This window comes from Hypanus sabinus, chromosome 14, assembly GCF_030144855.1.
Source record: "Hypanus sabinus isolate sHypSab1 chromosome 14, sHypSab1.hap1, whole genome shotgun sequence".
In the NCBI taxonomy this organism is placed as follows: domain Eukaryota; kingdom Metazoa; phylum Chordata; class Chondrichthyes; order Myliobatiformes; family Dasyatidae; genus Hypanus; species Hypanus sabinus.
This window is the reverse complement of record NC_082719.1, coordinates 64,381,476-64,396,622: the sequence shown is the minus strand read 5'-3', so window position 1 is coordinate 64,396,622 and position 15,147 is coordinate 64,381,476. Positions and strand designations below refer to the sequence as shown.

The following is a 15,147-nucleotide window of genomic DNA, read 5'->3' as shown; positions in this document are numbered from 1 at the left end:
ACAGAAGCCTGAAGACACACTCAATATTTTAGGAGTAACTTCTTCTCCGTCACCAGGCTTCTGAGACATGAACACTACTATTTTTAGCTCTCTTCGTACAATCTATCAATCTATTTATTGATTGATTTATTGTAACTTGTACTTTATTTTCGGTATTACACAATACTGTTGCTGTAAAATACCAAATTTCATGATGTATGTCATTGATAATAAATCTGATTCTGAATTGGTAAGACTGATAATCAAAGACTGCAACTTTGCTTGTGCAGTCACTCACTCTTAGACCTGAAACCAATTTGAATTGAATAGTCGCCAATCAAAGTTGAAAGTTCAAAGTAAATTTATCATCAAAGTACATATCTTTCCATGTTCAACAATGAGATTCATTTTCTTGAGAGCATTTGCAGTAACTACAAGAAACACAACAGAATCAATGAAAGACCACTCCCAACTAATATAGAAAGACTACAAGCTGTGCAAGTGTAGTAATAATAATAATAAATAAACAATAAATATTGAGAACGAGATGAATAGCCCTTCGAAGTGCATACATAGGTTGTGGAACAGTACAGTGATGAGGTTAGTGAAGTTATCCACTCCGTTTCAAGAGCCTACTGGTTGAAAGGTAATAACTGAATCTGGTGGTGTGGGTCCTGAGGCTCCTGTACCACCTTCCTGGTGGTGACCAATTTGCAGAATGACTGTGGAGCTGAGCAGATCTTGTTATCCACGAACGTGGAGCTTAGAACTGAATGCCTTTGCAGAGTGAGATCACTTCTCTTGTCCCCAGGTTCTTCTTGTTGGATTCAATACCGTCTAGGTACGATATATAGATGAGCCAGAGGAGTGTTTAGAGCCCTGCAAATCTCCAAGATTGCCTCAATAGAAGTTTATTGTCCTTAATCAAACTGAAGAAATGCAGGTTTTTTCAGATAAGTTTCTTGGGAGAAATGAATCAAAATTGTATTTATAATTACAAAATATTTGTATTAAACAGTAGTCCTTCTACAATGTGTTACGCCTGTGCTCCCCCCCGCCGCCTTTTTGAGAATCGCAAGATCGCTATTAAGTCAGGTCAGGAGACCCAGGAAATGAGAGAAAGACATGCAGAATCCACAAAGAGTTTGGCCTCCGAAAGGCGGAACCATTGATAACGGCTATTGTCTCTTGGAGATGGAATTGTGTATTAAGCGCTGTGCTATTCATCGATGCCCTCAAGGAATCAGGCAACGTGGGCTGGTTGGGAGATGGCATCCTCTCCAACCTGACTGACATCTGAGACCCCGTGAGTGGGGATAAAAGGGTCTGTGGGAACAGCCCCTCAGACGCACCAGAAGAAACGCTCGAAATCCTGTAACAGCGTAATAGCGAAAGTCGGTCGAAAGCCACTTGCGTCCTTTTCCATTTGCCTTGGAGTTGGTGGGCCTTGCCACAGAAGAACGGCTTTAGCTAACAACAAAGGGGAAATCAGCCCCCAACGACTCTCGAAGGATTGACATCATAAAAGGAATGAGCAAGTTAAACATCCGTCTTTCTCTCCAACCAAAAACTGCAGCTTGAATGAACTTGAGTGACTTTTATATTTCCATTGGACAATACATTATCCCCTAGACAACGATAGAGCTATTTCTTATTAATTATTATTATACCCGCGCTTTTAGATTTAATATTGACGACATATATTATCTGTATGTTTGCATTGATATTTTTGTGAATTTTTATCAATAAGTACTGTTAAAAGTAGTACCATCAGACTTCAACGGACCTCTCTATCTTTGCTGGTAAGTGACCCAGTTACGGGGTACATAACAAATGGAAGTAATTTTTACAGGGTTTGATGAAAGGGGACGTCATTAAGCAACAAATAAAGTATGCAGCAAAATAAAAGTGGGTGAAAGAGGAGACTGGAAAATTAATTTGCAAGTATTTTAGTTTAAGTGCTTTTTACAATTTAACTTGTTTAACATATCATGTTTAAGATGTTTAAAAACATGTGAAATAATATTTCATTAGTAGGAGTGCTTATCAGGACAGGTGAGACAGTATATTAAGGACATTAGGTGCATGTTTGGACATCAGAGACAAGGCTGTATTTTTAGAGGAGTAAGTAAATTTGTATTTGCTCTTTTAGCAGTTTAATTTCACAATGCCAATGAAACTTGTTCAGTGGCGAACTGTGATATTGATTTGTTAATGCAATATTCTTTTATTATTGAACAACTTGTTTCTTATGGCCATAAGAAATAAGAAATAACAATTTCATTGAAAAGCTTTCTTCAAAGGGTAGGGTATGAATTAGATTTTTTAAAAAAACTTTATATATTTACTACTGACCTTGACCTTGAAATCATAGATAACAATATGCATGTCCCTGTATATTTGGAAAATAAATGCTTTAAACTATAAATATTCCAGTAGGTACCAATTGCAGTTTTTTGTTTAAATATTACTGTGCCTCATGAGCTGGATTGTACTCATGGCTAGCCAGTGGGAGCATTGGCTAGTTGCAGTGTATGTGCAGTGCATTTGTACTACAATGCTTACCCCCCTGCAAGTATGAAGCATGCTGGTGACCAAATATAAGGATAACTTATTGGGCCAAAACATTGCATTGATGTATTGGCTCAGATTCTTTACTTCTGAAGCTGTATCACCTATCTGACTCAGTAAAAATAATTACACTTCTTCCCTAAATTTAACTTGGCAGATAAGTCACGTATATTGGCACAGTAATTTACAGGCAAGTATAACTAAAGTCATGTCAAAGAAAAACTTTTTGGTATGCAATTTTTAATTATTTTTAAAAACTTCTACGTTTCTTAGAAACTTTGTTTCACAAAGTCTGAATCAATATTCTGACTGAGTGACTCGAGGATGCTGGTGTCCTGTCATGATGTCGCATATGAGTGATTTATTCCATTTTCTGTGATCACCTGTTTTAATAATCACAGCACATCTAATGAGACAAACTTTTTGAAGAGAACATTTTAGAAGTTAGCTGTTAATATCAAGAAATGATTTCTCTCTTCAGTTAAACTTTAAGCATTCTTCTTAATCAGACTGACTTCCTATCTGAGTTAAGCGATCGCCGCCCTCAACTGCATCTCTTCACATACATCTGCTCTTACTCCTACCACCCTACCAGGGATAGGTTTCCTCTTGTCTTCGCCTACCACTCCACCAGCTTCCATGCCTAGCACATAATTTTCTGGAACTTCTGTCATCTCCAACAGGAGCCCACCATCAGGCACATCAACACCCCCCCCCCCCCCCCCCCCCCAAGGGACCGCTCCTTACACGACTCCATTGTCCATTCGCCCGTCACCACTGATCTCCTTTCTGGCACCTATCCTTGCAAGCTGAACAAATGCCACACCTGCCCCTACACCTCCTCCCACACTACCATTCAGGGCCCCCAAACAGTTCTTACACGTGAGGCAACACTTCACCTGTGAGTCTATTGGGATCATTTACTGTGTCCGGTGCTCCTGGTGTGGCCACCTATTTACATGTATATTGGTGAGACTTGGCGTAGGTGGGAGAATACTTCGCCAAGCACCTACATTCCGTCCACCAAAAGAAGCTGTGGTTATCCATTTTAATTTCACTTCCCGTTCCTATTCCAATATGTCAATCCATGGCCTCCTCAACTGTCGAGATGAAGCCCCACTCATATTGGTGGAACAACACCTTGTACTCCGTCTGGGTGGCCTCCAACCTGATGGCAGGGTCATGGATTTCTCGAACTTCTGGTAATCCGCGCCCCCACCCCCCAGCTCCTCTCCTTCATCATTCCCCATCCCTTTTCCTCTCTCTCACCATATCTCCTTGCCTGACCATTACCTCCCTTTGGTGCTCCTCTCCTCATTTCTTTCTTCCATGATATTCTCTACTCTCCTATCAGATTCTCCTTTCTTCAGACCTGTATCTCTTTCCCCTATCAATTTCCCAGGTCTTTACTTCATCCATCCCCCTTCCAGTTTCACCTATCACCTTGTGTTTCTCTCTCTCCTTCCTTCTAACCCCACCTTTTAAATCTATTCCTTAGCCTTTTCTCGCCAGTCCTGCTGAAGGATCTCAACGGGAAACATCGACTGTACTTTTTTCCATAGATTCTGCCTGGCCTGCTGAGTTCCTCCAACATTTTGTGCTTGTTGCTTTGATGAACAAGGTGCTTACAGAAAAGAGAGAGAAATTTTACCTTTACGGTAGATAGTCAGAAATATTTTACTGTTTTTTGTGGTCTACCCTGATTTATTCTCGGTCAGGTTCCGCTATTTCTTCCGTTGGTCCATAATGGATAAGATGTTAAATAATGTATTCATTGCTGTGATCCAACCAACTTAATGTATGTTGTTACCAAGAAAAAGGTGTGCTACTGATTACAATGCAACCAGTAACTTATAGGATGCAAAATGGACTGAGAAGTGGCAGATGTATTTCAACCCAGTTAAGTGTGAGGTGGTTCAATTTGGTAGGTCAGATGTGATGGCAGAATATAGTATTAATGGCAGTATTAATAGACTCTTGGCAGTGTGATGGATCAGAGGGATCTTGGGGTCCAAGTCCATGGGACACTCAAGGCTTTTGCGCAGGTTGACTCTGTGGTTAAGAAGGCATACACCAATCGTGGGATTGAGTTTAGGAGCTGAGAGGTAATGTTGCAGCTATATAGGACCCTGGTCAAACCCCACTTAGAATACTGTGCTCAGTTCTAGTGGCCTCAATATAGGAAGGATGTGGAAACCATAGAAAGGGTGCAGAGGAGATTTACAAGGATGTTGCCTTGATTGGGAGGCATGCCTTATGAAAATAGGTTGAGTAAACTCAGCCCTTTCTCCTTGGAGCGACGCAGGATGAGAGGTGACCTGATAGAGGTGTATAAGATGATGAGAAGCATTGAGCAGAGAAGCATTGAAAGGCTTTTTTCAGGGCTGGAATAGGTAGCACCAGAGGGCACAGTTTTAAGGTGCTTGGAAGTAGATACAGAGGAGATATCGGGGTAAGATTTTTATGCAGAGAGTGGTGAGTGTGGAATGGGCTGCTGGTGACAGTGGTGGAGGTGGATACGATAGGGTCTTTTAAGAGACTCCAGGACAGGTATATGGAGCTCAGAAAAATAGAGGGCTATGGGTAACCCTAGGTAATTTCTAAAGTAAGGACATGTTCGGCACAGCTTTGTAGGCTGAAGGGCCTGTATTGTGATGTAGGTTTTCCATGTTTCTATCTTGGGACCTCTACCAGTAAGGAAAAATCAATTTGCTGGGTTTCAGAATAGGAATTTGTATTGAAAAACATCAGGCCAATAGAAGTGCATAACTAGTTGACCATATGTTCGTGGAATTGTGATTGATATGGAATTTTAGGGGATGCTGGAGAAAAGATATTGACAAAATTGAACTTTGAGGTTTCTGAAAAGGGTGTGCATAGTAGGTGAGTCCAAAATGTAAAGTTACGTGGCACCAGGAAACTGAATCTAGAGTTGTCTAAGTAGCATGAAGCATTAAGTGATGTTTTTGTGAATATGTATTTTATGTGGAACTGCTTGGTCTTGACAAAGGTCATATGACCACATATCATTTGACTAAATCTGTAGGAGACAATGAACCAAGTTGGGATTTCTGATTTGGAGTGTAGTTTTCAACTATATAATCTTCAATATGTACACAAATTACTTTTCAGAATTAACTTCCTTGCACCTTTTGCAAAAAACAGCAATCAAGTGCAATAGTTTTCTCAATTCTTGTTATGTGCCCTTAGATATTTTTGTTCATCTTGATAGGTTTTTGTATATTTTTTTGAAATTGCAAGTAGGAAGTTCCTGCATTGTACAAGAAAAATATCCCTGATGTGCATTATAGTAGCAGAACAATTCATTCTTTAGAGAGTGCATGAGCAACATAAGAAATTTTAAGTTGGGAAAGGTAGTTCTTTGATGCTTACCGAAGTTAAAATGAACAAATAACTAATTTTATTTGTGGCATTAGCCTGTAATTTTGATTTTTTCTCAATTTTATCTTTAGATTTTAATTCCCTTTGCAAATGAGCTGTGTAATTACTCTGTTGTTCTGAATTGCTAATGATAGCCTTGAGTATCTTAATCAGCAAGCGCATTTGCTCAGGTGTGATGTTGAGATGCTCCAGTATTTTGGCCCATTATCAGTTTACACTGTTCACTTTATTTTGAGACTATGAAAACTCACTGAAATCTTTACAGCTGCCATTTTTATTACCTTTACAGGTTAGTGACACTGGAAAATAGCCCATCAATCACTCCTGAGCTCCTTGGAGTTTTTCAGAATATGTCTGCTCTACTTGGTAAGTATAAATTGTTTATTAATAGGTTTATATTTTAAGCTAGAAATTTACTCAGAATTGTTTTTCAATGGCTGTTTCATATGTTCTTCTATATTTGCAAATACCACGTAACAAAAACTTGATTCCAGCTATCTCCGAGTAATAGTAGTGCATCCCTTGTCAACTACTGAGATATGTGTCTGTCACTGCTGTTTTCTTATGCACAGCAAGATTTGAAAAGAAAAAGAAATTAATAATGAATAATAAATAGAGCATTGTTTTAAAAAAAGCTATAATATAGAACTCAAGTGTTTAATTTCTTTCCAGCTTTGATGTGTCTGTGGGTCTCAATCTTATGTAGTAACCTGAACTATTAAACATGAATGTTCTTTATTTTAAAAATCTTAAATGAATGAACATGAACTGCTGGCTATGCCCAAAAACATCATGCAAAATGATAGAGAGGACAACTTTTTTTATCGTAACCTTCACTTTTCATGTTGGCAAGCTTTAAGGGTTTTTTTTGAGGAGTTTCTGGCATGACTGACGCTCCATACCACAACTTGGTAACTTAATAATGTGTAATTTTGATAAGATTGAAAACGTGATTTGAAATGAGATTTCAATATTTTGTGCAGCTTTTCTTTGCACCCTGTGCAGTAGGCAGGAAGATAACAAAATAAAATTGTTAAAGTTTGCTTTATTGGGGTGGAGCATAATTCTGGCTGGCAGTTTCATATGGTACTGCTAACAATATCCTCCCCTCAGATCACCTCATTTTGCCATTGAACTGGAGACAAATCTGCCTCTGGGTTTGTCATTAGGTTTTCCTGATTAAGTTCCTCAACTTCACATCAGCCATGGCTGGTGTAAGTAACTTAACCACACTAATTTGAATATTTCATATTATCTTCATTTTATTATTCATTTCTAATGGCATAAGGTATTTTTAAGTAAATAGTTTCTGACATTGTTTAATTGTATACGTTTGAACACAAAAACTGGTCTACATCTAAATACTTTCTTGTGTTTGGTAACTTGTTCAATTCTGGGAATGTACTTGGTTTGATGAAAGCAACCCTCAACTGCCTGTATGAAATTTTTGTACTGTATGTCCCCACTAAAAGTAATCATTGAATTAATGAACTTAAGCCATTAAAAATAAACATTGGTTGCTTATTTTTAATGACGTTAATGGAAAAAGCAGATGGCAAATCTAATAGTTTCAAGTTATCTGTGCCATCTTTCATATTCAGAGTTTGCTGTTCTTTGGCAAATGGTGTTTTTGTGTGCTTAATATGTTTTGCTGTTTATATTCTCTTATATTAGATCATGACTTAGGAGTAGACTTAGGCCATTTGGCCCATTGAGTTTGTTCTACCATTCAATCATGGCTAATCCTTTCTTTCCCCCTCCTCAGCCCCACTTCCCAGCCTTCTGACAGTAACCTTTCATCCCATGTCCAATCAAGAACTTGTCAAGCTCTGCCTGAAATACACTCAATGACCAGGCCTCCACAGCTGTGTGCTAATAAATTCCACAAATTCACCACTCTCTGGGTAAAGAAATTTCTCTGCATCTTTGTTTTAAATGAACACCCCTATATCCTGAGGCTATGGTCTCCTGTCCTAGACTCCCCCACTATGGGAAACATCCTTTCCTCATCTACTGTGTCTAGGCCTTTCAGCATTCGAAAGGTTTCAGTGTGATGTCCCTCATCCTTCTAAATTCCAGTCAGTACAGGCCCAGAGCTATCAAACGTTCTTCGTATGATCACCCTTTCATTCCTGGAATCATCCTTGTGAACCTCCCCTGAACCGTCTTCAATGCCAGTGCATGTTTTTTTAGATGCGGAGTCCAGAACTGTTCACAATACTCAAGGTGAGGCCTCACCACTGTCTTATAAAGCTTCAGCATCACATCCCTGCCTTTGTATTCTAGACCTCTTGAAATGAATGCTAACATTGCATTTGCTTGCCTCAGCACTGACTCTATGTGCAAGTTTACCTTTAGGGTGTTCTGCACAAAGTCTTCCAAGTCCCTTTGAATCTCACATTTTTGGATTCTCACTTCATTTAGAAAATACTCTCCACACTTATTTCTCCTACCAAAGTGGATGCCCATGTAATTTCCAGTATTGTATTTCATTTGCCAATTTCTTGTCTATTCTCCTAATCTGTCTAAGTCCTTCTCCACCTACCTGTTTCCTCAACACTACCTGCCCTCCACCATTCGCCATATATCAGTAAACTTAGCAACAAAGCCATCAATTCCATCATCTAAATCATTAATATACAACATAAAAAGAAGCAGTCCCTGCAGAACAGTTATTCACTGGCAGCCAACCAGAAAAGGATCCTTTTATTCCCACTCACTACCTCCTAACAATCAGCCAGTGCTCTAACCATGCCAGTAACTTTCCTGTGATATCATGGGCTCTTAACTTGGTAAACAGCCTCATGTGTGGTACTTTGTCAAAGGCCTTCTGAAAGTCCAAATTTATAATATCTACTGCATCCCCTTTATTTATCCTACTTGTAATCTCCTGACAGAATTCCAACAGGTTCGTCAAGCAAGATTATCCCTTAAGGAAACCATGCTGATTTTGTCCTATCTTGGCCTGTGTTATCTAGTACTTAATAACCTCATCTTTAACAATTGACTCCCTAACATCTTCCCACCCACAAAGGTCAGGATAACTGGTCTTTAATTTTCTTTCTATTGCTTTTCTCCTTAAAGAGTGGAGTGACATTTGTAGTTTTCCAGTCCTCCAGCATTATGCCGGGGTCCAATGATTTTTGAAAGATCATTTTTAATGCTGCCACAATCTCTCCTGCCACCTCTTTCAGAATGCTAGGATGCAGTTCATTTGGCCGGGTGACTTGTGTACTTTTAGGTTTTTCAGCTTTTTGAGCACCTCCTCCCTTGTAATATTATTAACTGTACTCACTTCTCTTCCCTCACACCTTCAACATCTGGCACACTGCTGGTGTCTTCCACAGTGAAGACTTTATTTAGCTCATCTGCCATCTCCTTGTCCCCTGTTATTATTTCTCCGGCCTCATTTTCTAGCTCTCATCTCTCTTTTACTTTTTATACACTTGAAAAAAGCTTTTACTATCCATTTTATATTGTTTACTAGCTTGCTTTCATATTTCATCTTTTCCCTCCTAATGCTTCTTTTAATTGTTTTCTGTAGGGTTTTAAAAGCTTCCCAATCTTCTGTCTTAACACTAATTTTTGTGTTTTTTTATGCCTTCTCTGTTGCTTTTACATTAGTTTGGACTTCCCTTGTCAGCCTTGATTATACTATTTTGCCTGAATGTTTCATTGTTTTTGGAATAGCTCTACCTTGCACCTTCCAAATTTTTCCCAGAAACTCACACCATTGCTGCTCTGCTGTCATCCCTGCCAGCATCTTCTTCCAATTTACTTTGGCCAAGTCCCCTCTCATATCACTGTAATATCCTTTACTCCACTGAAATACTGCCTCATCAGAGTTTACTCTTTCCTAATCAAATTTCAAGTTGGACTTAATTGTATTGTGATCACGGCCTCCTAAGGGTTCTTACACCTTTAGCTCCCTAATCACCTCATTCATTACATATCACCCAATTCATTGCAGCTGATCCCTAGTAGGCTCAACAACAAACTGTTTAAAAAAGCCATCTCGTAGACATTTATCAAACTCACTCTCTTGAGATCCATTATCAACCTGATTTTTCCCAATCAACCTGCATGTACAATCTCCCATGACTAATATAACATTGCCCTTTTAGACTGCTTTTTCTATTTCCCATTGTAATCTGTTGTCCACATTCCAGCTACTGTTGGAAGGCCTATATATAACTGCCAATCAGGGATCTTTTACTCTTTCACTTTCTTAACTCCACCCACAAGGATTCAACATCTTCCTACTGATTTGATGACATTCTTTACCAGCAGAGCCATGCCACACCCTCTGCCCACTTTCTTGTCCCTACAATACAATGTGTAATCTTGGACAGACAGCTCCCAACTATGACCATCCTTCAGCCACAATTCAAGAATGTCCACAACTTCATATCTGACAACCTGTAATAGTGCAACAAGCTCATCTAACTTATTTCTTATGTTCCGTGCATTGAGATATAACATTTTGCACTGCATTTGCTACCCTTTTTGATAAGCATCCCTAATGCACTGATACTCACCCTGTTGGCTACAATTTTGTCCTGTCATCTGCATGCCGTTCCCGACAACTGACTGCACATTATCTTTGCTTTTTTTTTACCATCTATCCTATCCTGAGTCCCTTCATTTCAGTTCCCACCCCCGTGTCAATTTGGTAACAAACCGGCCGTGAGAATATTGGTCCCTCTTGGGTTCAGGTGCAGCTTGTTACTCTTGAACAGGTCATATCTCCCCCGAAAGAGATCCCAATGATCCAAGAACCTGAAACCCTGCCCCTTGCACCAGCTTCTTAGCCACGTATTAATCATCCTGTTTCTACCCTCAGGGTTCTGCTTCTCAGCTCTCTACCTAGCTCTCTAAATTTCCTTTTCAGGACCTCTTTGCATTTCCTTCCTATGTCACTGGTATCAATATGTACCAAGACATTTGGCTGCTCTTCCTCCCTCTTCAAAATGCCATGGACCTGTTCCAAGACGTCCCTGATCCTGGCACCAGGGAGGCAACGTACCATTTGTTCACATTTTCTCCTGTCTATTCTCCCAACTATTGAGTCCCTTATCACTACCCCTTCCCTCTTCTCTCTTGTTCCCTTCTGCACCATGGACCTATGCTCTGTGCCAGTAACCTGGTCTCCCCAACAGTATCAGAAGTGGTATACTTATTATTGAGAGGAATGGCCACGGTGGTGCACTGTGTTAACTGCCTATTCACATTTCCATTTGTCCTGACAGTCACCCAGCTACTCACCTCACCTATTGCAACTTAAGGGTAACTGCTTCCCTGCAACTCTGATCGATTACCTCCTCATTCTTCCATACAAGCCGAGGGTCATCCAGCTGCCATTCCAGATCCCAAATACAGTCTTTAAGGACTGCAGGTTTATGCACTTCGTCAGGTCTCCCAGGACTCAAACATCCAGCATGAAGAACACACAACAGCAATTTACTGCACTAGCTACAGTAAGAGAGAGAATAAAAGGAACATTAATAGAGCCAACGCTTCTTCTGAGCAAAGCCTCCTTTGAGCAAAGCCTGGCACTCTTACTGTCACCACTGACCTCTTCTGAACAATGGCTGCCTTGCTTGTCCCTATGGTTCTTTTAAACAAGCGTCGCCGACCTGCGCAAAACCTCGTCGCTGTGGCTTGCTCCTGCCACTGATTGGGTTGCCAGAAAGCTCCTGAGCACCCGCGAAGCTCTCCATTTAAACAAGCATCACTGACCTGCGTGAAACCTCGTTGTTGTGGCTTGCTCCTGCCACTGATTGGGCTGCCAGAGTGAACCTTAATGCCGGTGAAGCTCTCCTTTTAAACAAGCATTGCTGACCTGCAAGAAGTCATGTCGTACTGGCCTGATCCTGCCACTGTTTGGGCTGCCAGAATGCATACTGAGGGCAATCAATATTGACTGATTTATGCAAATGCATACAAACAGGATTCATGTGATTGACGAATGAGATGTACATACATAGATCAGTGAAGGAACTTGATTATGGTTTGAAGGAAATTGCCAGAAAGTGTCATGAATGATATAACTGTTTGAAGAATACACAAACCATTTATAAATGTAACCTGAACCTGAGAATTATATTACTGCCCTAAGCTCCCTTCTACTAATTTTAAATGTGCATACTTTATAAACCTACAGCACACATTATGTGACTCTTTTAAATTGAAGCAACTTAATGGCTTGAACCTTCTTAATTCTCTGTTTTGTCTATTTTGCTAAATAGCCTAGAGCCTGGATAATACAAGAGTATTGTAGGCTGGTGTGTGTGACCTCAAGACTTTCTTTTAAAGTATTGTGGTCACACCCACATGAGTGGTGAATTTATATACCATTGAAAAAGAGAATGCTGGATACATTGCTGGTCAGGATTGGAGGGACACTTATCCTCAAATCCATACATTCAATTATAATGTTTATTTAATTTCAAACATTTCTTTCACCAAAAATGAATATTGTTTGGTGCTCACTGCTTCCTTGTTACCCATTACTTGATTTACCTTCCTGTGCATAATGTTTGAATGCATATGTTTTGTTACTGCTGAAATCTATGCATGTATAATGCGTATAACTTGAAAAACTTTTATTGCATTTTATACTGTATATAACATATCTGGAAATTAGCAGGTTATTTCATCACATCAATACTTATCTAAGTCTACCCAGGCAATGACACTGCATAAGGCTCTTTAGAAATTACCTGTCCTTCAGCCCTTATACCCTTGCATTTCTTGGGAGTGCCTGTTTGTGTCCTGGCCATGCCTCAGCTCACAATCCCAGCTGCATTCATCTAGCTCCCATTTCCTTCCATGATCTGGCTACTCAATAGGACTTATTCCTACTTCACTACTGCTCATATTCCTGGCCTTACTCCCCACTATTTTTCCATTGCATAGCTCATTACCATTCCCTTAGTGTTCAGTTAGACAAGTTGCCTCTCTTCCATGTACAGCAAACTTCGTTCCCGCTGTGTTCTAGTCATACCCTTTCAGGTTCCTGATGCCCTACATACAAGTGTTGTTTCCGGTCATTTGCTGAGGATGGATATCAAGCCCAAGTCACATAGAGCACATGGATGTTGATCATTCAAGGATGATGATGTTAGGAGTAAAGCAGAAGATGAGTAAGGTGGTGGGAGAGCAGGAAGTAGTAGTGATAAATTTCCTGTAAGCCTGGGCCTGATTTTTGTGCGTGTAAGAGTATATTTATACATGCTGAGTCGTGATTGTATTATTAAAACAGAAAATGTTGGAAACATTGCTGGTTGGGCAGCATCTATAGAAGCAGTCACTGTTTTAGGTTCCAGACCAGAAAGGAAAGTTGATGAAATGTTAACACTGTTCTCTTTTCTCAGCTGCTGCCTGACCTGCTGAGTGTCCTTCTGTACAAGATGTAACTCCAGGGAGCTACTTGTTTTCACAGCTTCAGGCCATAATTGAGTAACAAGCAAATAGAGTAATTAGTAACTCATAATTGAAATTTTTAAAAAACATAATGAATGGTGACATCTTTGAACATATAAAAATTTCCTTTTGGCATTCTCTCAATAAGCCTTGCATGGGGTACCTTATCAAATGCCTTGCTGAAATCCGTATACGCTACATCTATTGGTCTACCTTCATCAAAGGATGACCTGGATGAGAAAGTGGAGAGATGGGTTAGTAAATTTGCTGATGACACAAAGGTTGGAGGTGTTGTGGATAGTGTGGAGGGCTGTCAGAAGTTACAGTGGGACATTGATAGGATGCAAAACTAGGCTGAGAAGTGGCAGATGGCGTTCAACCCAGATAAGTGTGAGGTGGTTCATTTTGGTAGGTCAAAATGGTCAATGATGGCAGAATATGGTATTAATGGTAAGACTCTTGGCAGTGTGAAGGATCAGAGGAATCTTGGGGTCCGAGTCCATAGGACACTCAAACCTGCTGTGCAGGTTGACTGTGTGGTTAAGAAGGCATACGGTGGGTGTATTGACCTTCATCAACTGTGTGATTGAGTTCAAGAGCCGAGAGGTAATGTTGCAGTTATATAGGACCCTGGTCAGACCCCACTTGGAATACTGTGCTTGGTTCTGGTCACCTCACTACAGGAAGGATGTGGAAACTATAGAAAGGGTGCAGAGGAGATTTATAAGGATGTTGGGGAGCATGTCTTACAAGAATAGGTTGAGTGAACTTTGCCTTTTCTCCTTGGAGTAACAGAAGATGAGAGGGACCTGATAGAGGTGTATTAGATAATTAGAGGCATGATCATGTGGATAGTCAGGCTTTTTCCCAGGGCTGAAATGGCTGACATGAGAGGACACAGTTTTAAGGTGCTTGGAAGTAGGTACAGAGGGGATGTCAAGGGTAAGTTTTTAATGAAGAGAGTGGTGAGTGCATGGAATGGGTAACTGGCAACTGTGGTGGAGACGAATACAATAGGGTCTTTTAAGAGACTCCTGGATAGGTACGTGGAGCTTAGAAAAACAGACGGCTATGGGTAACCCTAGGTAATTTCTAAAGTAAGTAAACATTTGGCACAGCTTTGTGGGCCGAGGGCCTGTATTGTGAAGTAGGTTTTCTATGTTTCTCGATTTTAATCACTAATGGTAATGTTGCACAGATCAGGAAGATAGGATAATAATGATGCCCTCAAATGCCTGAAGACTTTATTGCTGGTCAGTAAGGAAAGGGTGGCTGTTGTAATATGAATAAAGGACAAATAATTTATTAAATCCTATGCTTTTTAAATGTTGGATAACCTTGAAAAGTGTTTTGGTTGTAACACAATCGGGCTCAATTTAAAATACAAGTTAATGAGATTATACTTGGTGTTGGTATACCATAAAGTAAGCCTTGCTGGATAAAACTTGGGTCCTGCAAATAATATTTAACTTTATGGAAGGTTTCTTATCTTATTTAAAAAAAGTATCTTTCACTGATTATACGAGTCTGACATCTGAAATATCATAGGCTGAAGGACATTTTCTCTGCTTTGGACAGTGACTGGACTTAAAGATTGATAAATTGACTTCCACTGACAAATATGAAGCTGCAGAAAACACCATGTTATTACATAGCCACAAGCTTCAGCTTAAAAATGGACTGACTATAACCGTACCTGCATATTTTGACACTCATCACAATGGGCACATTCCATTGTTTTCTTACAAAAATAAAAATGAGGAAAACAAC

At 39.9% G+C, this 15,147-nt stretch overlaps 1 protein-coding gene across 2 annotated transcripts in view; it reads left to right on the top strand.

The window, feature by feature from the left end:
* The window catches only part of ipo11 (importin 11), a 414,929-nt gene that overhangs the window by 147,904 nt on the left and 251,878 nt on the right, over positions 1–15,147 (top strand). For both annotated transcript variants that reach the window (XM_059989330.1, XM_059989331.1), the window contains exon 23: positions 6,242–6,318. In XM_059989330.1, the coding sequence (XP_059845313.1) occupies positions 6,242–6,318 (77 nt within the window). The remainder of the gene's footprint in view (positions 1–6,241; positions 6,319–15,147) is intronic.